Genomic DNA, 21,697 nt, shown 5'->3' on the forward strand with positions numbered 1-21,697 from the left:
TTCCTTCACTCACCTCTTTCCCTCTATTCCCTTCGATGCTACTCCTGCCATCTCCCCATCTCTTCAGCACCCTCATTTCCCAACATTTCCCTCTCTCCCTTCTTCTCTCCCTTTTCTGTTCTTCCTTTCCCGTTTTCCCCTGTTTTCATTACATCTTCTCTTTTCCAACTCACTCTTACTTCCTTCCTCTTTACTGTTCTTACTCTTTTTTTACCAGCCAGACACCAGAACAAGCTCTGTGATTAACTGAGCAAGAGTTCATATGTCTCAGTGTGCAGGCATTTATACAAAATCAAAGCACGTGTTGTGCGTCTACACAGTAATGATCCTTAAATGGCTTGAACAATGTCAATCTATTGAAATTCAAGACAAAGCCTGTGTGCTGAGCAAAGCAACTCATTTAAGCAGTTTTCCACTCATCTAAATGATATAATATCAGTGTGTTACCATATGTTTGACTAAATAAGCAGTCAGAGGGGTACATGATAAAACATCAAGCCATTCAGCAGCTCACATGTACTGCTATAATGAAGCATGTTCCCATCTGCCTCAGTCTGTTCCACTCTTACGTGTACATGTATGTATGTGTGTGTGCATGTGTGCGTGCGCGTGAACACAGCTGTTTCTCTCACACCCCTAACGAAAGTCTGAATGAGTTTCCTGAGTGTCTGAGAGAGAGACAACATTGTCTCTCCATCAGTACAGAATCTGTAGCTGATTACATGGATTTAAGTATAAACCAGAGAGGCAGGTTTGTCCAATCAGAGCCAACATCTGGCTCATTCCAGCAGGGCCGCCTGACAAACAGATAGGCAGGCAAGAGGGATCCCAGCGCTATCTTGCTCTGGAGTGGTGCCACCGCCTCAGAAAAACCATCTGGGGATCAAACACGGGGAATTTAGCTGAACGTTTAGCTCTATGGTCTTTGTTGTAAAAGTAGTGGCGGCATCGTTAGGGGAGTGATGGGTATTCTCTGCTAGTGTTTGAAGTTCTTCAATGGATACACAAAAAAAGCACAGACTGTGTGACAAAGATGAGAAGATGCATAGGTGTTAAAATAATAATATTACTCTGCCCTTTATTAAGTAAATATATTCTTAATCTCTTGAACAATGCAAGACCCACCAGAGAAATAAACTGGTACAAATGTTTAAACCCACAGACCATTAGTTACAGCAGTGGTTCCCAAAGTGGGAGTCTTAGGGATTGGGTAAAGGATGCCACACCTATGCTACTCAATTTCCATAAATAGTAACTTTAAAGTTCCTCTCCAGACACGTTTTAAACTATGTAAATATTCTCTGCTGTGATTAATATTTAGTTTCACATGGTTTGACGTATGACACCCTGGCTGTCTGAATCTTTTTTAATGAGCAGCCTGTCATCAGTTCACTGCAGTTCGGTGTCTTGTATTATAAAAACATCATATGGATGCTCACAAGGTTAAACACTTAATGACCATCAGAGGGCGTCTTTAAAGACAGAGATTCCATGTACTGTATGTACAGTACTATACGTGACACCACCTCAACCACCAAACCCATGTAATGGCTTCATGCGATTTAAACAAGCGACTGACCTGAAGAGTTCTACGTCTGCTACAGGATCATGATTGATTGAGAGAGTGACAGTAACTGTGGTTCAGTGCAGGACACACTGCAGCTCCATTTATGTGTTTTGTCTTTATGTTATTCTCATTGAATGGATTGGATATGTGAGCATTTGTGTTGAAACTGCAATCTTGACTGATATCTTCCAGAGTGGCCATAAGCAAAACAGGAAAACGCTAAAGATTCACAGGGGACAACTTTCCAATTGTTGTGGCGTCAGCACTGACAATAAATGTAAATGACACACTGCAGTTTGAAATATTAAATGAGAGAAATCACAGATTACAGACTACATGCTTCGTTTTTAAACCTTTCCTGACTCACAGAAAGACTGTCATTAAGCCAACAAAGACATCTAAGCAAACAAAAAGGTACAGAAAGTCACAGACTGACTGAAGTTTTTCAGTCATAAATTACACAGATTTTGAATGAAGGCTAATTACTTCCTCTGGAACGATCCAGCTTTATTTTTGCAGTAAGGATAAAAGCAGGTGAGAGGAGGAACGCCAGCGGCTCTTGGCATGTGACAACTTCCGTGAAGACTAAAGTAATTTGAACATTACAATGAAATGTTCCCTGTCACCGTGCCACTACACAACCAATTCTGAAGCAATAAAAATGATGGGAGAGATGAAAGGTCATCGTACGGGGGAGAGAAAAGGTATATTAAATTAATATGGGGAACCTCTGGCATAACATTTGTGACTGTTTTTCCAATGAGAGAATTTCACACTCGAAATTTAACTTAATACTGTGCAGGATGGGCACAGAGACAAAGCAGCAGACAGAGAGAGAGAGAGAGAGAGAGAGAGAGAGAGAGAGAGAGAGAGAGAGAGAGAGAGCGAGAGAGAGATGCTTCCACCTTGATGACGAGTCAGTGAAACATGGAATATCCTTCTGTTGCCATCTAGTGTCGCTCGGAGGAACTGGTAAATCCAACATTTCTCAACAGATGTTTTTACTGAGAAAAAACACACACATGTAGCTAATTCATACAACTTTTACTGATGAATTTAATCACCCCACACTACCCCTACCCTTGCAAATGAACCCTTCAAACCCTGGCATCTTGTTTTACTTATCTTGAGAATAAAACTGGGAACCACAGGTGAAGCTGAAATTCACCACCTGGCAAATTCACCTCCAAGAGTTTAACCTCTGGGGTGTAGCTGTCAGTGAGAGCTGTCCAACCGCACCATTTAAACAAGAAGAAAAAAAAAAGAAGACAACCAACTATTCTGCAGGTGGAGAATCATTCAAGAAAAAGCCTACATCTTCCGTTATGACTTAAATATTGTTCGTCTCATTGGTAAATTCCCACACCATTAAAACTCCACTCCCACAGTTAATTGAAGGCTTTCTGTTAAAATGTGTCACAGAAGACGTTACGCAACAATTTCCAGAGGCTGAAAACTGCTTCCCATGACGAGAAAACTTAATATTGATGTGTATTGGTGGAGAACCCCCCTCAATTCTGACACGAGGAAGCACCTGATTGAACATGAGGTAAGATTTTTGTGGACAGTTCATGAACGCATGCATTGGGGAAAGTATTGTAACTGTCCATTTTGATTTTTCTGTTAATTGTCCAGCCCTTTGGACAGTAGTTATTGTAGTAGACAGTAGGTGATACATGTAAAATTAATCAGACACATTTTTGCTATAATTGCTATAATCATATATACACATAGTATCTTTAACCATCATACATTTTTCCCTGACGCATTATGTTCTTATTAGATGCAGCTGATTCACCCGTGATTCACAGCCATGTTTAAAGAATATAGAAAGCATGGATGGCTTTTTGTATTAGCTGAAGCTCCATCAGAGGAAGTTAAAGGGCAGCTAATAAAATAGGCTTCGTAATTGTTCTGTGGGAAAAGAGAGGGAGAGAGAGAGAGAGAGAGAGAAATTTACCGTATGCTAATGTGACTTATAACCTTTTTTTTGCTTTCAACAGGCGCCAAAAGGCCATTAATACATTATAAAAAGAGAAAATCCCTTTTAGCCCTTTTAGTTCGACTTGCTTCCTTTCTTTCCATTCTCCCGTGCCCCTCTCCCATTCTGAAATTAATCTGCAGAAGATTTGCTATTAACAAAGACTATTCACAGTGCGCGGCACAGCGGATGAGGGCCTTGGCTGAAAGATGAAGAAAGGGCCGGAGGAATGGCGGGATCACACAGTTCTCTGGGAGGAGGACAAAAGGCAGGATGAAATAGAGCGAGGGAGTGAAGGCTAAGACAAGACAGAAGCAACTAAATAGCAGATGCCACACATCATTGTCTGGCTCCCCCCGACTCGTGACTCAGAGCCGAGCCCACGCACACACCCAGGACAGGAAGCACTTAGTCACCTGTAGCACCTTCTCCTCACACCTTTGTTCCACACTCAGGGCTAAACTCCGTGCCTTGTTTCCTCCTCACACCGCAGCGATTCTTCACAAAGTTATTGGTCGCACATTTGCATCGTAGCTTTCTCCCCTTTATCTGCATGGCCTCCTGTTCCTCCCCTTCATCATAACTCTGCTGGTCACCTTCTAGTACATTTGTCAACTTTGGTACCTTTTGCTAGCGTTTTACCCGTTTTCCTTTTGTCTTAATTTAAAAGGTGGTCATACACACATCACTCTTGTGCAGTATTCACTGTGAAGAATGTTTATTCATCTTTTAACCCTATTTTTTATTTTTTAATCATACTTTTTCTCCTATTCATCCTCCCAGAGCATCGAAGAAACATCACAGTCATTCCTTCCCTCTGGTCTTCCCATTGTTGCTCTCCTCTTCCACCTCCTCACGATCCTCCTGGAAATGTTAAATTGCTTGTGAGGACTTCGTTTTCACCTGTTCGTTCATTTCTTCCTCTTCAGCTCACTTCTATAGGAAACGTGCGCCGTCTTCTCTTTCACTCTCATTCATTCTCGGCGCCTCTTCATTCTTCATCCTATCCCTTCACAAAATGTTCAGTCACTTCTTTTTCATCCTCACATCCTTCTTGCTCCCAATTACTTAGTAAATGCTTAATCAGCTGTCACCTCTTATTTCTCATCTTCTCATATGTTCAATCTACCTCATCCTTTTTTCTCCAGGCAATATTGCATCACTGTCATCACTTTAAACTTTTCCCTCACAGGGTGTGAAATTAACATGGGCCAGCTGCCAAATGTAGGCTGGTTCTGACCATGGCAGCCCACTAACTGTGCAAAGATACCACCAGCCATGTTGGCAGGTACTCTAATTTGGGGGCTCTACTCTGAAAATACATTTTAATTCTCAGAAATACATTTTCAAAGCACATGTCCTAAGTTACACCTACATTGTAAGCGGTATTCCACTATGTAGTCACTGACATTTGTACGTTTTTCTCTGACACCGAACACCGGTTGTTGATGATTGCTGCTTGACAAGAGCTTCAACCATCGTTACATTTTCAAGAGGCGATAACACGCCCTCTGAGCAGCGCTACGTCTTCACGGCAGGTTGGAGGCTACAGTGAGTCGCTATTGGAAAAGTGAGGAGATTCACCTCTGCGAATTATAAGATGTATAAGCTGCCCAGCACAGCAGACACTGCAAGCAACCAGCTGGTGAAATATAGTGGCAAAGTTATCAGTCAAAGCCAAGTCGCATTTCTCAGGAGTGGGAGACGAAAACAGAGTTAAAAGGAGAGAGAATTCATCAGGTGGACAGAAACATGACTCGAACTGAAGGGTAATGTTGCTGCGTGTCTGCTCCACGTGTATGCAGGCAAATTAGGAAATAATAAGTCAAATGCTTGTTATGTTGTGGACTTAATTTGACAAAAAAAAAAAAAAGAATTTGGTCTGGTGTGGCCAACATGGTGGCTAAAGCTTCCTGATGGTGGCAAACTAACTCAGCCGACATCAATTTGTTTCTCTACGTTTGCACTGTTATTATCATCCAACAAATAGCTTGGGTATTTTTGTAGCACTTTACCTCACAGCTCAGTAAAAATAATATAACATCATAGTAATAACAAAAGGGTGAAAACGCAATAATAGATGTCATGTAATGATGACATTATCTTTGTAATGACACGGTTTAATTCCTGTACTAAGTTAATGATGAAAACATTAGAACGTACTTGTATTAAGGTAATAATGGGATTTAACACTCCAGTAATCGTATTGTTTTATGTAGTATGTTTTTAATGACTTACTGAAATTAGGGGAGGACTTTGTATAAGCCCTCTGGACTTCCTTCCTCTCCTGCGTAATTATCTTTTTTTCCGTGTGGTAACCTCTTTGCAAATAAATACACTAAGCTAAACTAAACAGTAATAATAACATGGGAATAATGCATTATGGGAAAGCATTTTTCGGAGCTTAACCCATACAGGGCTTAACTTAGTACATTAATTGTTTTTGTTGACTATTTATCTGCTTGTTTTGCGGTCTTGTCTCCTTTTGGACTGTATATCTGACCGCTATCTATTTAGCAGCTAATCTAGCTAAATGTATGATATTATCAGTTGTTTTGTCTGATTGTCTGTTTTGTTTCTGCTGCTGTTGTCTCTTTTCAGACTGCACAGCACAGGCCCAGGAGGTAGAGCGGGTCGTCCACTAATCAGAAGGTTGGTGGTTCGATCCCCGGCTCCTCCAGACTGTGTATCCAAGTGTCCTTGGCCAAGTTACTGAACCCCACCTTGCCCCTGATGGCTGGAAGTCAATTAACTATTTTAATTAAACTGTACATGTAAAAACCCAACTAGGGATAAGAGTTGAAAATTAGCAATAGCTTTGAACTCTCTGTGCAACACATCAGTTTCATGCCTTGTATTGGAACTATGACAGATTTCATCATCCCTGTTAAATAAATAAACTAAACCAAACTAGACTAAACTAAACTAAACTAAACTAAAAGTCTAAATATCTCAGTAATTATTCTTTTAAAAATCTGTCTCCTGTGATTCCTGAATGGAAGAGAAAGACAAAAATCGACAAAATGTTGATTTAAAAAAAAAAAAAAGACGTTGGGAAACAATGCAGGAAATATGCTCATGATATCTAGGTAATACTGTCAAAATTATCTATATTATTTCTTAGCTGACACTTGATTTTAGTGACTAGATTAAAACTGAGAGTTTTAATGCGTTGACCACGAATCAAGGCAACAAAATGCAAAACAACCCATAAACAACAAACCAGTCATAAAATGGTGCTAGAAAATTCAAGAACCTGTTTCTACTTAATTTTGTTTTTAAATTACTTTAAATTGAACAGTTTCCCAGCATTGAATAGACTGGGCATAACCCTGTTTGCGTAAGAGCTATAAAACATGACATTGTCAACATGTTTGAGGTCGCACCTGAAAAGAGCTGCAGATGATGAGTGATCATGTCCTCCGATTTGACAACTGGGAAAAATCTAATTTGAATTAAGACTGTGACTTAAATCTGTCCGTACTCGTGTGTAGGCGCATATATGTATTCAAAGCACAAGAAACAGTAATTACAAGGAGCCCTCGGCATAAGGAGGTCCAGTCCTGCTCCACTGGTCATTCTGCTCACAACGTCCCTCCAGCGGCTTTCTATTAGGAGTGGGAGTGTGTTGTAGTGGAGATAAGACAGGTGCTACAGCATGTCTCAACACAGGGAGGGGGGAGAGGGGGGAGGGTCACGTGAAACTGGTGTGTAAAACAAGCTCTCCCCTTCCCATGACTATACCTCCAACCCTGCACCAGTCCTATCTCCAGCTCCAGGAAACTCTCAGGGTGCAATTTACCGCTTGCACTGCACTGATAATACTGTCTCCAGGGCAGGAAGGAGAGAGTGATGGGCTGGGATAGAAAAGAGAGGTAAAACAGAGGGAGATAGAGGGTGGGGGTGAGAGAGAAGAGAGAAAGAAGAGCAAGGAAGAGAGGGAGAGTGAAAATGGTGAAGAGAGGGGAGGGGGTGGAAAAAGAACAGCGATATAATAGGTGAAAGAAGAAGGAGGCAGGAGGGAATATCACCATGGAAATTACAAATGCAATCCCAAAGACCCAATTTGTGTCTGTGCAAAATGCTCCAACGTGTGATTTAACCAGAGAAAAGTGCACTGGACTGAATCATGACTTGTCCCTGCACAAACTTATCTCTTCAAATGAATCCGCTTTTACACAGCTTTATCGCTGAACTCACTGCATGTAAACCCTAAAGTCTTCAGTCAGAGCAAAATTCAGAAGCACTGGTTTGTCGCACACGGGCTACAACAGCTCTGCCAACTGGCCACTGGTCGATGTTGCAGCGGGAAGAGGATTTTTCCCATTATCCACCATATTCACTGAAGGACAGATCTGAGTGACAAATATGGTGCATAGGTTTTCTGTAGACTGTGAATGATGGTCAAGGTTGAAAGTAAAAAAACTCCCATAATAGCCTCTTTTCAGTAAGACAGAGGAAACACAGACCAGAAGGACAAATGTCATCAAAGTCCTGCCCAAGAATGTATTACTATCGATCTCCTGCCACTGGGGACTTTTCTTTAGAAAATGTCTTGAACAGTTTTATTTTCTACATTAAAAAAATCACTTGACCTATGTTATAGATTTTTTTTTTTTTTTTTTTTTTTTTTTAAGTTATTCCAAATGTTTCCAGTAATTTTCAAACCTAGAGAAGTCTGTGATTTTAATAATGGCAACATCATGGTCTTTATCATTTTGTCACCTGTCAATGACATCATAACCTCTTTGCACATGCATGTCATCGTTGTGGTTGCCTGAAAATTGACTTTTTAAACTAGATTTAAGATTTAAATATACACTTTAAAAAAAAAAAAAAAAAAAACATTAGTTGTTTTCAATTCTATGTTTTAACCGGATGAAGGATTTTAGTCATCAGACGACTGGATCATAAGTTATCAGAGAAAAGCTCAGCTCCCAGCCACTCCGGGTCATCCAGCGTCCACTGAACAACGCCAGCAAATCACACATTTTTAAAATGAAACTGCTTTATTCAGTGTTTTTACTGGTTATGATCACCGGATCCTCCGTCTTGGAGGAGGAGGAAGAGACCTCTGTAGATAACTAATAATGACTGACACTGAAGAAATGCAAACTGGAGGAAGCTGACTACAGTGGTGTTGAAGATGACAACTCCCGTGATCTCACGCTACTTCCTCACCAAACGCTTTATGTTATGCAGCAGAAGTTACATACTGTGCATTTAACTGACAATAAGAAATTTGACCGATTAAAATGATCAGTTAAACAGTTGAAATATCCACATCAGGTGCATCTAAGCATGTATCCCTCCGCCGCGGGTCTCACAGTTCACAGACAGAGCACCAGACTAACCCCGGAGGTAGATCCTGGCCTGTCTATTTTATTTGGAGGTGTGAAAAATACGACTGCAAGTTTCCGTTGTGTTAACCTGTTATTTCTCATTATTAATCAGCTGAGAGTGAAGGAGGAGGAGGTTTACGTTATAGTGCTTTCGGCGCTGTGTTTTTCCATTTTGTTAATCTGTTTATGCAATAGAAAGTCTGGCTACTATTTGCTATTCATTTTAATAAGTTATTTAATATTTTCCTACACAGAAGAGTCTATTATGCCGGTTATACACAGCGCACTAAGCACCAGAGGATTCCATACGTGTTTTCTTTACAGATACTCTTCTATTCTAAATAGTACATTTAAAGCATTGTGGTGCTACAGAGACATTCCAGCCTATAAATCATATTTCTTCATATACTTCTATGAGGAAAAAGCTTGTTTAGTACAAGACCCAACAAAAATGACATCATCTTCATTTTTATCTTTATTTTTTTCAGTGAAAACAACATGCGAAAATGACCTTTCCAACTGATGTCATGACTCATATCACAAAATGTATCAAAATAATCGCAATATGATTTTTTTTTTTTTGCATATGGTACAGCCCTATATAGAACAGTACCATATTCATATTCTATCATCTTAACCGTATGCAGTTCTGGTTTAGTCCATATATCACTCAGTTCTCATAACTGTAGAACATTGTGCATTCACTCTTTTGTATCTTTACCAAGAGCCAATAATTCGTTTGTTCCATATCAACATATTTCTTGTCATCCTTCCATCTTCCATACCAAGTAACTGATTCCAAAACTGAGCTACATGCATCTTACAGCCTCACATGGATCCCATCCCATGTCCTCCACTGTGGCAACTTCTGTGCATATTTGTGCACACCCAGAAAATAGCTAGTGAAAAACACCTATTGTTTAAGGATAATAAAAGGACAAACAGTAAATAGGTATAGGTGCCTATCAGCGTGGGTTCACCAGTGTGATGCACACATTGTTCTTTTGACTATTTGGGGGGGGGGGGGGGGGGGGGGGCTACGGGGGTCAGGAGGTACACATGGGGTGATGTGTCACTGGCCTGCACAGTTGGTGTGTTTTGACTTGACACTTACACACATACATTATGATGAGTGCCTTAACCAGTTCACATCTTCATCTTCATGTTGTTTAGAAGAGATGCCTTTTTCACAAAAGTGGCTACAAACAATCAACTAATTAAAAGAAGCTGAGGACGTGATCCGAATGAGAACTGACAGTGAGGCACTCGCTTCACTTTCTATTGTTGTATTTTGAATCAGCCTCTGATTTGCAGATATGGTGCATGTTGTCAACACTGTGAATGGCCAGTTGTGTTTAATATTGTCTCACTTAAATGACTGCTCAGTCAAAGCCTCCCATCACTAACTCAAAATTAGTTTCGCTGGCTGGCCTCCACAAATGAATGTAAGTGTTTGTAAGTGCTAGTTTCTATCAAAACTATCCCCTGTATAATTGTGTCGTATCATACAAACATGAAACCAAATAGAGCTGAGTGTGACCTCTGTGATTTTGTGATGTTTACTAACAATGTGATCTAACGTCACCAGGTCAGGAAACAGGAAAACAGGAAACAAGGCAGGAACAAAGAAGCATTCGGCTTAAGGAAGGAGAATAATATATTTTCAATCCGTACATGAGCCTCTGTGTGTGTGTGTGTGTGTGTGTGTGTGTGTGTGTGTGTGTGTGTGTGTGTGTGTGCATGTACCAGTTGTTTGGTCTTCTCAGCTTCCTTGCGAGTGTGTTGTCTTTCCCGGTTCATGGCTTTAGTCATCTTCTGCATAGCTGCCTCCCTCTCTCTCTGTGCCGCCTTGGCCAACTCCTCTTTGTGAATCTTCTGCTTTTGTTCGTACCTGAAACACATGAAACGTATATATAAAATATGATGAATGCATTCATTGCCTGTTGCAATAAGTGTCAATGTCTTCTGATTGCGGTCAAATGCTTTAGGCATGTATATCCACAAGGGGGCAGCATATACCAATTTTCAGGCCAGTCGAATCCATTCAATATCTAAGATTATTTATTTCTCCACAGGGAGGAATTATCAAGAAAACGGCAGGTTTCATCAAGTGAATTTTTTAACAATTTTTCTTTAACAGTTGTTTTTGTTGTTCCTGTGTTACACATACCACAAAACTTGTATGTTCTCTGGTCTGATCTCCATCTTTCAAATGTCACTTGGTCCCTCCCTCACATTTCAATATTGACGGCCATCCAACATTTATTATAAACTTTAATTTCAAACTTTAGTTCCTAAGCTATAAACTACCAGTAGACTAATAAAATGTGTTTCTCCGTGGAGTCCAAAGTCAGTTAACACACTGATCCTTTTTATCATTTTTAACTGTGTGTGTGTGTGCATGTGTTTAGGCTGCACAGAGCCTGTAAAAGTGAAACATGCAGTAATACAACACACTGCATGGAATAAGAAGCTTGGTGATATTTTGATTGTGATACACAAGGTATCATTTAATATTTTATTCCAGATGATTTTTTTCCATTTGCTTTCATTTTTTTTAAGTATTTTCACTCAGTGTAATCATGCATGATACTCCCAGCACAGCTGCTAGTCAGTGAATTCCAGAGGCAGCTCCAATGTGTCTGAATATAAAGGTTATAAAGGGAGCATGAGCCAAGTCACATTTCTGAAATGGTCACAGTGCTGCTCTAAGGAATCTCACCCTTGATTCTAGTTTTCTTGATTGTGCATTTAAAATGAATGTGGCACACATTTCTAATCCTAGTACTTCACTAAACCATTTTTTTAGCAAGAAATATTTTATAGTGGTTTACAATCACTCAAGAGCAGATAGTTTTATCATAAAAGGTTTATATATATATATATATTATATATATATATATATGTTTACCAGGCATAAATCAGCGAAAATGTTTGTCAACCAATTAGAATCTATATTAAATGAATTACATGTTTTCTTGAACCCACCTCCTCTGCTCTTCCTTAGTGCGGGAGTCTGGTTTGCTAGTGCTGGACTGGGTGCTGGGCTGGGGCCGGTGCTGTGAGCTCTGCTGGGGTCGTGAGCTTGGGCTGGGACTGCGAGAGGCACCTGGACAAAGACACAGATATCAAAGGGCAAAACTCTTGCAGAAGAAAAGTTATTATGTGACTTACAGTATTACTATTGAAATAAACCCTGTTACTATTATTGGATGTAATTATTGCATAGTGTAGATAATGTCTAAAAATGGGTACCTGATTATTTAACATGATTACATTAAAAAAATCTAGGGGTTGATTGATATTCGAGGATGAGACAAATTTCTCCAGTGTGTTTATAGTGCGTCTGTTCATAAGCTCTAAAAGTGTTTAATTAGCCCAGTTTGACTTGTGGGTGGCTTATGATGGCCTGCATGTGTGTGTGTGTGTGTGTGTGTGTGGCTGACAGTAAATAAATTCCTGATAAGTGAAAATGAGTGAAAGGCCCCTCTGATGTTTTTACTAGAGAACTGTGCAGCGACCAGATTATCTGATAAGATGCTAATAATCACAGCTGTCACACGGCATCATAATGAGGAGCTCAAAGAGACTGAAAAATGATCCTGACCACTTCAAGAGCCTGGCAGGAGAGAGCGTGAGAGAATGTGGCTGACAGACAATGTGAGATTTACATTTGGCTTTAAAGGAATTTTATCCTCAAACTAGCAGCATCTCAGGTGGTGGTCATGAAAATGTTTCTATCTCCAAGAAGTCGTTTTCTAAGAAACAGGTGTTGGGAAAAGGGAAAAAGTGTTGGTACTGATTATAGTGGGAACTCCCGCACTACCCCACTAACCATCATATATGTTTTGAAGTTTTGACATTAGCAGGAACATGTTTATGTATGTATGTGAACAGTGTCAGTAGTAAAAGATTTGTTTGTTTTTTTTATTATTAAAAACGACTGACATTTAACACAGGCATTTATTTACATTTCAGCATATCTCATTGTCCAGAAGTGCAAGCTGCCAGATTATAGACCCTGTGTGTAAAAATAGGGGAACGGTGGAAAGAACCATGCTTGACACGGTGCCGATGGACACAAACACCAGCTCAAATAACAGCGAATCATATCTGACAGCTGTGATGGAGCCTGAATACAACGCAGCCAGATACAATGGTTGTAAGCTGTAAGATACCTGTGTCTTTCTGAGCGCTTGAGGGTGATGATGATGTGCGTTCTGGAGCAATGTTGGCTACTCCTCTCATCCTCTGGAGAACATCTTCTGACAGCTAGACAGAGGGATAAAGAGAAAATTTAAAAAGGACAAAGATGGGTAGGTTCAAGACAAAGAATCGACACAGATTTGAGAGATTAAGGTTTTTCATCCCTCGTTTTATTTTCTATACAGTAGAAACAATCATAGGTTTTGCTGCAAGTTTCTACAAACTCAACAGTTTACTTGCAAATCATGCACATTATTTGGTGTCATTTTCATTCAAATGAAAATCATCCTTTTATCTTTTTTAATCCTTTCTGGAAGAACAGAGTGACTTTGTCCTGAAGAAAAACACATGAACCAGCTGAGTATGCCAAAAACATTGGATCGCTGTCTGTGTGTGTGTGTGTGTGTGTCCAGGGAAATGGTTAAAAACGGTTACACCAAAAACCACAGAAGTCGGCACCAGCAATTGACTCACTGTTTCTATGACTCACAAGATTTGAATGTGCAGGCAGGGCTGGTATATGTGATTATCTGAGAGGCTCTTTGTTTTTGCTTTTTGTACACAATTATACAAACATGTTCACAATCATTGTGATGCACGGGAGTTCCTGACCCACAAACTCTTCACTTCTGTGGTTTATCTTTTATATTCCAGTTGTTGTTATACTGGACAAACTTGCACTTGTACGTGTACAGCTAGGTCTGAAGGTGCCTTCAAATACTGCAGGAAATTTGACAGTTAAATCGAACAAGTTCTCATACATTTCAGAAAATAGGAATGCTTTGGATACAGTCGCACTAGTGACATTCATACATCTTATGTGTGTGCATGTATGCAAGTGGCATAATTAGAGATTAGAGATAACAACAACCTGATAGTTGCTACTTCACTGAGCTCTTCTAGTTAAAATTTTCCTGTGTGTTGCACAGTTAGAGCACTCTTCTGACCACACCCAGCAGTTACGTTATACCTGTCACCACACTCAATAGGCTGTGAAGGCCAAGTTGCACTGAACACACTTCTACATCACTACAATAAGGTGAAACACCATTTGAAAATTACTGCAAAAAAAGCACCACTTGGTAAAGTTTTTGCTTTGTGTCAGTTAAAATAAAAATCCATCATGATACAGAAAGTGTGAGGCTTTAGCTACAAAAGTATTAAGTCTTGACAGTCTGAGTCAAAGGTTGTGTTAATGCATTCTGTGAAAGCAGCCGTTTTGATGCACTGTTCAAAATGGGTCATTTTTGTTATTCCTGTGTTACACACATTCTTGTTGTTTCTGCTTCCTGTCATCTGTCATCAAGTCTCCATCTGGTGACATGAAGTCTTGGACACTGTTAATGCAGTATAAGATAGGGAGCACATTTGCATTAAAGCAACAAAACTCTCTGCTAATGCAAGTGCATGAGAATCATTGTGATGTTATTACAACTGTATAGATGTATGTAGAACTGCAACAATTAGTTGACTAGTAAACTTATAGATAATTAATAAGCGACTATTTTGATGATCAAATCAGAAAGGTCAAATATTTGTTGTTGTTTCTTGCTTCTCAAACATGAAGATTTGATGTTTCTAAATGCACATGAACACAAACTACTAGCATACCTCAGCTGCTAAAAGCAATGTGTATGGAGGAAAAGGATTTTATTTTAAATCTCTATTAACTACATTTAAAATGTTTCAGGATAGATTTTACTTTTCTATGTTGGCAACATATACAGTTGCATTAACATTCAATTGGTTGGTCATGACTTGCACAAAATTCCGACATATACAACAGCACTGGAAGGCAGCAGGGTCAAGAAGCAGAGAGCAGGAAGCCAAACTTCATTCAAAATTTACCAATTTAAAGCCACTTTGGTTATGGTCATATATAGCCTCATAGATACAACAACAATTTATTGCTCGGTTTTCTTAGCTGCTAGTTGGACGCGTTATGTCTAACGTTGTTAGCAAACGCTGGACAGCAGCTAGTGCACAGTGAAAAATATGGGATTGCTAATGAATTCAGTACTGCAATGTGGATAATGATTATGCCGAATTTACCAGAAGACCTTGACGGTTTCTAAAAAATACGTCGGTCATCTACCAGATATATTCCTTTGCCGATAAGCAAGGCACACTTCTACCTGCAGCTTATTACGGCTGATGTTTGGTGTAACGAAAAAAAAAAAAAAAGAGAGACAGAGGTATGTTTCAGGTCGTATATCAACCCTCCCCTGACCCCGCATCCGTTCACATCCTCCTCACTTCAGCAGTCGCTTCACATGTTGTTGACTTTACCTCAGGTCAACTCATAACACACGGGTAACTTCATTTGCCTGTGCAGCAACACGCTAACTGCTAGTTAGCGCTAGGCGTGACATTAAAGTAACGTTAGCATGGCTTATCAAACGCTAGCTAAACTAGCATTACCTTGACTCCACGAAGAATCCTGACTCTGTCCTCGTCGTCGACACCGAAAGAGACTTTTCTGGTCGTACTCTCCCCTGAGCCCATTCCTTCTGGTGTCCCGTGACGGCGTTGCTAATTGTCTTATGTGGAATAATCCTACTAACATCAAATAATGTTAGTGTCCTGCCCAATGACAGAATTTGTGACAGATGGGATATGGGTTGCCAGATTCTTTTTAGATCATCCCCCGCTCTCATAGATAGGTGTAAAACCCAGACCATAGTTTGCTATTTGTATATTAGTAAGATGGAGCAAATAACTTAAATAAGATTATTCATAAAACAATTTATCTGCGTGTGTCTTATACGTGCAGTTAGGTAAAATATAAACCGCTGAATCACCGTTAGTTACCTATTTACATCCCAACCTGGCAACCCCAGTGTCACACACTACATCTTGCATGAATGAACTTTCAAGAGCCAATCACACACCACATGCACCGTATTGTCATATATATACACATTATTATAGATACACAGACATTTTGAGACACAAACATCATAATCCTCAGAGTTTATTTGAAGCATAAACACAAACATGTCTCGTATATTCAGCCTGTGTTCACAGTGAAGTTTGTGTACATTTTACTGTTTACTGTATATAAAGAAAATAAAAGGCAAAACACACAATAATCAAGAGACATTTAGTTAACTTTAAATAGACATAATTGAAACATGCCAAATAGCACACCAGAAGGACTGAAGAATGACTAAAGAAAATCCCAAAAAGCTAATTAATTTATGGAACACTTGTACTGAGCTATATCCTCCACAAAAATCACCCTGATCATGAATAATAAATGATCTCATGTGATTAATCCATTACCTTAATACAGTCATGCTAGACAGTAAATACACACCTTTGTATAATAGCATGGCTTTATGAGATGGCGCATGGCATGGTTGATTTGTGTGATTTTATGTGTGGTAGCCAATTACATTCCCAAGCTTTTATCTGAGAAGGGGAAGTCACATTTCCACTGCAATGACACAAAAGTGCAACATCTGTACTTTTCACTGTATTTCCATGCAGACTTTTGAGAAACCAGTAAAGTACAAAGACCAATCATAGTTACATAGAGGAACACATCAATTAATTCTATGCTTGGGAAGTAGGGCTTGACTTTATGCAAAAAAAAAAATATTGCAATTATTTTTGGCAGATATTGCGATTGTGATATGCGATTGATGATATGCGATTTCAGTTGGAATGGTGATTTTTGCATTTCATTTTCACTGAAAAGAACATTTTAAAATGATGATGATGTGATTTTTTGTTTGGTCTTGTACCAAATAAACATGTTCCTTTAACATCTGGAGAATATGATTTGTAGGCTGGGGCGTGTCTGTTGCACCACAATGCTTATGTTGCTCACAATGCAATGTGACACATTTTGCCTTTTTGCAATTGCAGCTCCTGTGAATTTTTGTATCTCCTGCCATTTGGATATTGCACTTAGCCATATTGTGATTTAGATTATATTTTGATTAATTGTGCAGCCCTATTGGGAAATATTAAACAAAAACAGTTGCGTTCACATCCCACTGTGCAGTGTGATCCAGGACTCTGGTTTGTTTGAATGAATACTGAATGCTGGGTAAACCGGCTCCCTAAACACAGCCCTGAAGGTATGGAGGTGCTCCCTACGCCCTTTGATGCTATGGAACGTTAACGTCCCCCCCTCATAGTCCAGCGCTACCTCAATCTTCAGCGGAGGATGGGTCATGTCCCCCAGAGCCACATTACAGGAGGACTGGCACACTGTCAGCTTGCCGTTTTTCCACTGCAATCGCCAGGACACAGAGTTGTGCCCCAGGCGACTGTGGTCGCCACGGCGAGGGATGGTCTTGTAACACACGCCCAGTGACCACATGCTGTTGGCCCCCACCTCTACCACCCATACATGCTCGCCACATGAGAAACCCTGACTGCACATAACCTGAGGTGCGCTTGTAAAACGCTCTGGGTGCTCCGCATATGCCTGCTTGGTGGAGCTGTACTTGACTGTGCGCAGATCATTGGACACTATCAAGCTGGGGTGGGCGGTGCAGATGTTGAAGGTGAGATCCAGGGGGTTGAGGAGGAGGTGAAGAGAATCCAGGAAGGAGGTCATTTCTGAGCAGAAGTCTTGGGTTTTGAGGCCTGTGTGGACACGCCTGGTGTTGAGCGGCGCCTTCGAGGGGATCATGGATGGACTGGTGTCTTCGACAACTTCTCTCATCTTATGGTCAATCTGCATGAACCTACAGAGCAGAGGGAATTCCATTGGGTCACAATGCTGCTATGTGGTTCCCTGCTTATGCTTGGCATCACCTGTCTTTACTTAAATAGGCTTAAAGACTTATCAGCTCATACTGTTTGTATAAAACACTTTTCTATTTCTATCTATTTTTAGACTGGAACGCAACAGCCGGGCCAGCCCTGTAATCTGGAATGTCCCTGACTGACTGACTGACTGACTGACTGAATGTCTGGTTCTGTTGTACCTGTGTATGAAGATGCACGTGTCAGTCTCATTGAGTGCCTCTGTGGCACTTTGCTGGACCTTCATTAACTGCTGCTGCTGCTCTTCCAGTGCGCTCAGTCCGAGCTGCCAGCTTTTTCTGCGCTGGCCTCTCTCCTCCTCCAGAAGCACAATCAGACGCTCCCTGTACCTGAACACAGCACAATAATAACACATCAATAGGTGGTTGGAGGTTGGAGATTTTTCAGTCAAAAACCTAATATAGTGCATGATCTTACTAATTTAAATACAAGGTGTGCGTTACTATTTTTAGGATACTATTGAAATTACATACAAACATGACAGAAGGAGATGTTATACATCATTCACCCTGGTGCATAGCACTATTTCTAATCATCCTCAGTTAGAAATAGTGCTATTGTCCACAGATTCTATAGTCAACTAGGTGATGGGATGAAAGTTCCAGTTATACATTTAGACCCTGAAAACATGATATAAAAACATGAAGATGTATGACTAAATAAGCTGGAAAAAGACTTCCTTACATATTATTTAATAGGAGTTTAACACTCTAACATTTGCTATTCTGCTTCACCAGGACTGTGTGGATGTGGTTTGATTGGATTTGATTAACAGTGGCCCTGAAACATCAGTAAACAACCCCACAGCTGTCATCAGTCTGACTTCAAAGCAGTGAGAGGAGTACAGAGAAAAAACTGCACAGGCAAACCCCTCATGTGAACACAAGGTCAGACACTGACTGAGAACATGTTTTCAGAGCTTTTAAAAATGCATCTTTGAATACATTAGTGGAAGCGCTCGAGGACGCCACGAGAATGATCAACACCAGCACACGCGCAGTCTGTTACCTGTCCACGAGTGCAGCTATACCGTCCATGAGAGTGACAGCCTTGTTGATCAGTTTGTCTCCCACAGCTTCAGAGGCTCCCTGCTCCTCTGCCGTCTTCTGTAGGAGACTCTCGGTCATCTGCAGCCTGCAGCAAACCACCTGCGAACATGTGCATTTAAGGCTTCTGTGTCTTTATCTCTGTAGGAAGAAAATCTGGAATAACTGGATGTGAGTGTCTTGTAACAAACAAAAGCATATTTTCATATCAGGTGATATATGTTAAGATTACATGTGACTGTCAACACAGGTGTCATCAAAATATTTTAATCACTGGCCTGGATTTGGCAACTCACGCCAACCCTGCTGGCTTCATTACACATGCTGTTGCCGGTCAGACATGTTTTTTGCATTGCAGAACAATGCCAGCGAGCCACATAGCTGCCAGTCCCTTTATTCAAGCTTCAAATATTTGACCTTTATCATTGTTGTTTCCCACTGGCACAAAGCATAGCCTCAACAACCTGCACTCTCTGAAGTGCTCTGTTTGGTAATGGCTCATTTTACAGGTTGATTGTTTCAGAATGATAGTGAAACGTTTCCTGAGAAGAATAATGTATTTATTGCTAATTTAAGCCAAAAAATAGGACTTCCCTTGAGAGAAAAGTTTGACTGAACACAAGTAAACATTCATTCATTAGTGTTGTTCTCCAGGTTTGTCAAACTGTGTGCTTGCCTGTACAACTTTCACATTGTGACTATTTCATGTAATTATCTATAATTTAATTACAATTACTACCACAGAAATTATACAGGACTTTGATCCATGAAATAAAATCTCACCCTGTCTTTCACTTCAGCACCAATTCCACTTTTTGTTGATGTTTGCAAAATCCTGTTATACCGTCATGACAACAATATCACTGCTCAGGTAAATGTCAACGGGATCAAACAATAACTACCTTGTTGCGGCTCTCCAGCGCCCGCCTCATCTCTTCTTCGGCTACGACGAAGGTGAGAACATCGTGGTTCTGGTGATGACCTTCTATCAAGCATGTGCCGCACAGCAAGGTCATGTCACTGGAGCAAAAGTACTCAAACAAACGCTGGTGGACGGTGCAGCCCTTCACTCCCATCTCATTCAGAGGCTCCACCACAGCGTGCGCCTTGAACGACTCCTTCTCGTGGTGTCTCTGGAGGTGCCTGGCGCACAGCGACACCTCGCACTTCAGGCAGGTCTTCACAGCCGGCGACTGTTCGTCTATACATTGGTCGCAGAAAACCTCCATCCTCCCAGGCTTGGCGTCAGGAAGCCCGCGCAGATGCGCAGCGGTGGCTCGGTAACCCTCGATGATGCTGCAGAGTTTGAAGTTTCTCTTCAGGGAGTCCAGACCCTGATATTCCTCACGACACTCTGGGCAACATGGAACCGTCGTGCCGCCTTGGGTGACAGCGGTCTTGCAGATGCAGGCTAGACAGTAGTTGTGCCCACAGGGTAGAACCACCGGATCAGAGTAGAGCTGGAGGCAGATGGGGCAACTCAGCTCGTAAGCAAGCAGCTCCTCTGGCTTGGACAAAGACATGATGGGAGGTGATGAGGTTGGAGTCTTCTTTTGTTATTTCTCTTTTCTTATCACGCCTCTTGTCAAAAATATCTGCTCATCTCACCTCACATCCACCCTTTATCGTATTACTGTCTCTGGTATTTTGTCTGGTCTTGCCACCTGGCAAGGCTGCAGGTGACTCTGCAGTGACAACAGGTAATATACAGAACAAACAAGGAAGTCAACGGCCCTTAACTATTTATCTCAATGGTAGGTGTATCCGCGAATGTGTGCAAGACAACATTCCTTTCCAAGAGGCCCGTCTGCTGCCAAGAATTTACACCACCATCAGGGCTGCTGTTGATGGTAAATATATGCTCCACATGACACTATTATACACACGACCTCAGGAGTCATAGACCTGAAACTCACAGAACACAAATCTAACTTTATGCAAGAAAAAGCTGTACACAAATACACACACACAGTGTACTCAGTTTTTCTTCAATTGGTTCTTCAATTGGTTTCAATTCCGCAGCCAATGAGGTGTATAAAACTTCAAAGAACATAAGAAATGCATAGTGGTCAATCTCAAAAGAGATTCAAACGTTTTATCCATCACTGTTTGGTTCACTGTGAGTGTATAAGTGTACGAGTGCGTTGCTGTATGTGCTTGGATGTACACAAATGGGGGAACCTGGTACTGTACACAGTAAAAATCACATGCGCAAACGTCTCATGTTGACTGTAAACACAAACAGGGGAAGAACCTCATCACTTCCACCTCCTTCAGTGTTGCTGTGTTGTAGCCTGTGTTTTCATCAAGGGTGCATTCAAGAGAGGTTTCCAGTATAGAGGTATTAATGTCACCTAGACCAATATAAAGTGAAGTGGGGTGAAGGTGAAGGTCAGTAAAGGTGAAAAGTGTTTTCTAAAATTAGCCATCCAACCATTTGAAAGTGATGGCTCCAGCTGTTTCCAAAATAACCAGTGACTGCAGGTCCTCTGTCCTAAGTCCTTGTTTGACATAACTCACAGGGGCTCATGAGAATATTGAAGCATTTAAGTTGTGACTGTGATTATCTGACAGTTTGGCTCCTCTTTCTTCAGGTTGTTGAAACATGCAACAAAAACTCCACACTTAACAGTCAAACAGTATTTATTATAATGGCTGTGTCATTGATAGGCTTCACGGGTTTTCCATCATTAAATTAGCCAACGCAAAGTTGTAAATGAGTCATCGCTGATCTGCTTCACTGCTCTCTGTCTGTCTGTGAGTACTGTTC

The 21,697-nt window shown here is 40.7% G+C and overlaps 2 protein-coding genes across 3 annotated transcripts in view; both read right to left on the reverse strand.

The window, feature by feature from the left end:
* The window catches only part of chchd6a (coiled-coil-helix-coiled-coil-helix domain containing 6a), a 79,205-nt gene extending 63,489 nt beyond the window's left edge, over nucleotides 1–15,716 (reverse strand). For both annotated transcript variants that reach the window (XM_056385890.1, XM_056385889.1), the window contains exons 1-4: nucleotides 15,518–15,716; nucleotides 13,069–13,162; nucleotides 11,879–11,999; nucleotides 10,637–10,781 (exon numbers count right to left, since the gene is read on the reverse strand). In XM_056385890.1, the coding sequence (XP_056241865.1) occupies nucleotides 10,637–10,781; nucleotides 11,879–11,999; nucleotides 13,069–13,162; nucleotides 15,518–15,601 (444 nt within the window). In that variant the 5' untranslated portion in view covers nucleotides 15,602–15,716. The remainder of the gene's footprint in view (nucleotides 1–10,636; nucleotides 10,782–11,878; nucleotides 12,000–13,068; nucleotides 13,163–15,517) is intronic.
* A 338-nt stretch (nucleotides 15,717–16,054) lies between these two features.
* LOC130175417 (E3 ubiquitin/ISG15 ligase TRIM25-like) lies at nucleotides 16,055–20,617 on the reverse strand. Its single transcript, XM_056385888.1, has 4 exons — nucleotides 19,830–20,617; nucleotides 18,890–19,029; nucleotides 18,043–18,210; nucleotides 16,055–17,799 (listed from the first exon to the last, which is right to left on the reverse strand). The coding sequence occupies exons 1-4, from the start codon at nucleotides 20,448–20,450 to the stop codon at nucleotides 17,091–17,093; spliced, it is 1,638 nt and encodes a 545-aa protein (XP_056241863.1). The 5' UTR covers nucleotides 20,451–20,617; the 3' UTR covers nucleotides 16,055–17,090.
* Nucleotides 20,618–21,697: the final 1,080 nt, after the last annotated feature.

The sequence above is a fragment of the Seriola aureovittata genome, chromosome 9, assembly GCF_021018895.1.
Source record: "Seriola aureovittata isolate HTS-2021-v1 ecotype China chromosome 9, ASM2101889v1, whole genome shotgun sequence".
Taxonomy (NCBI): Eukaryota; Metazoa; Chordata; class Actinopteri; order Carangiformes; family Carangidae; genus Seriola; species Seriola aureovittata.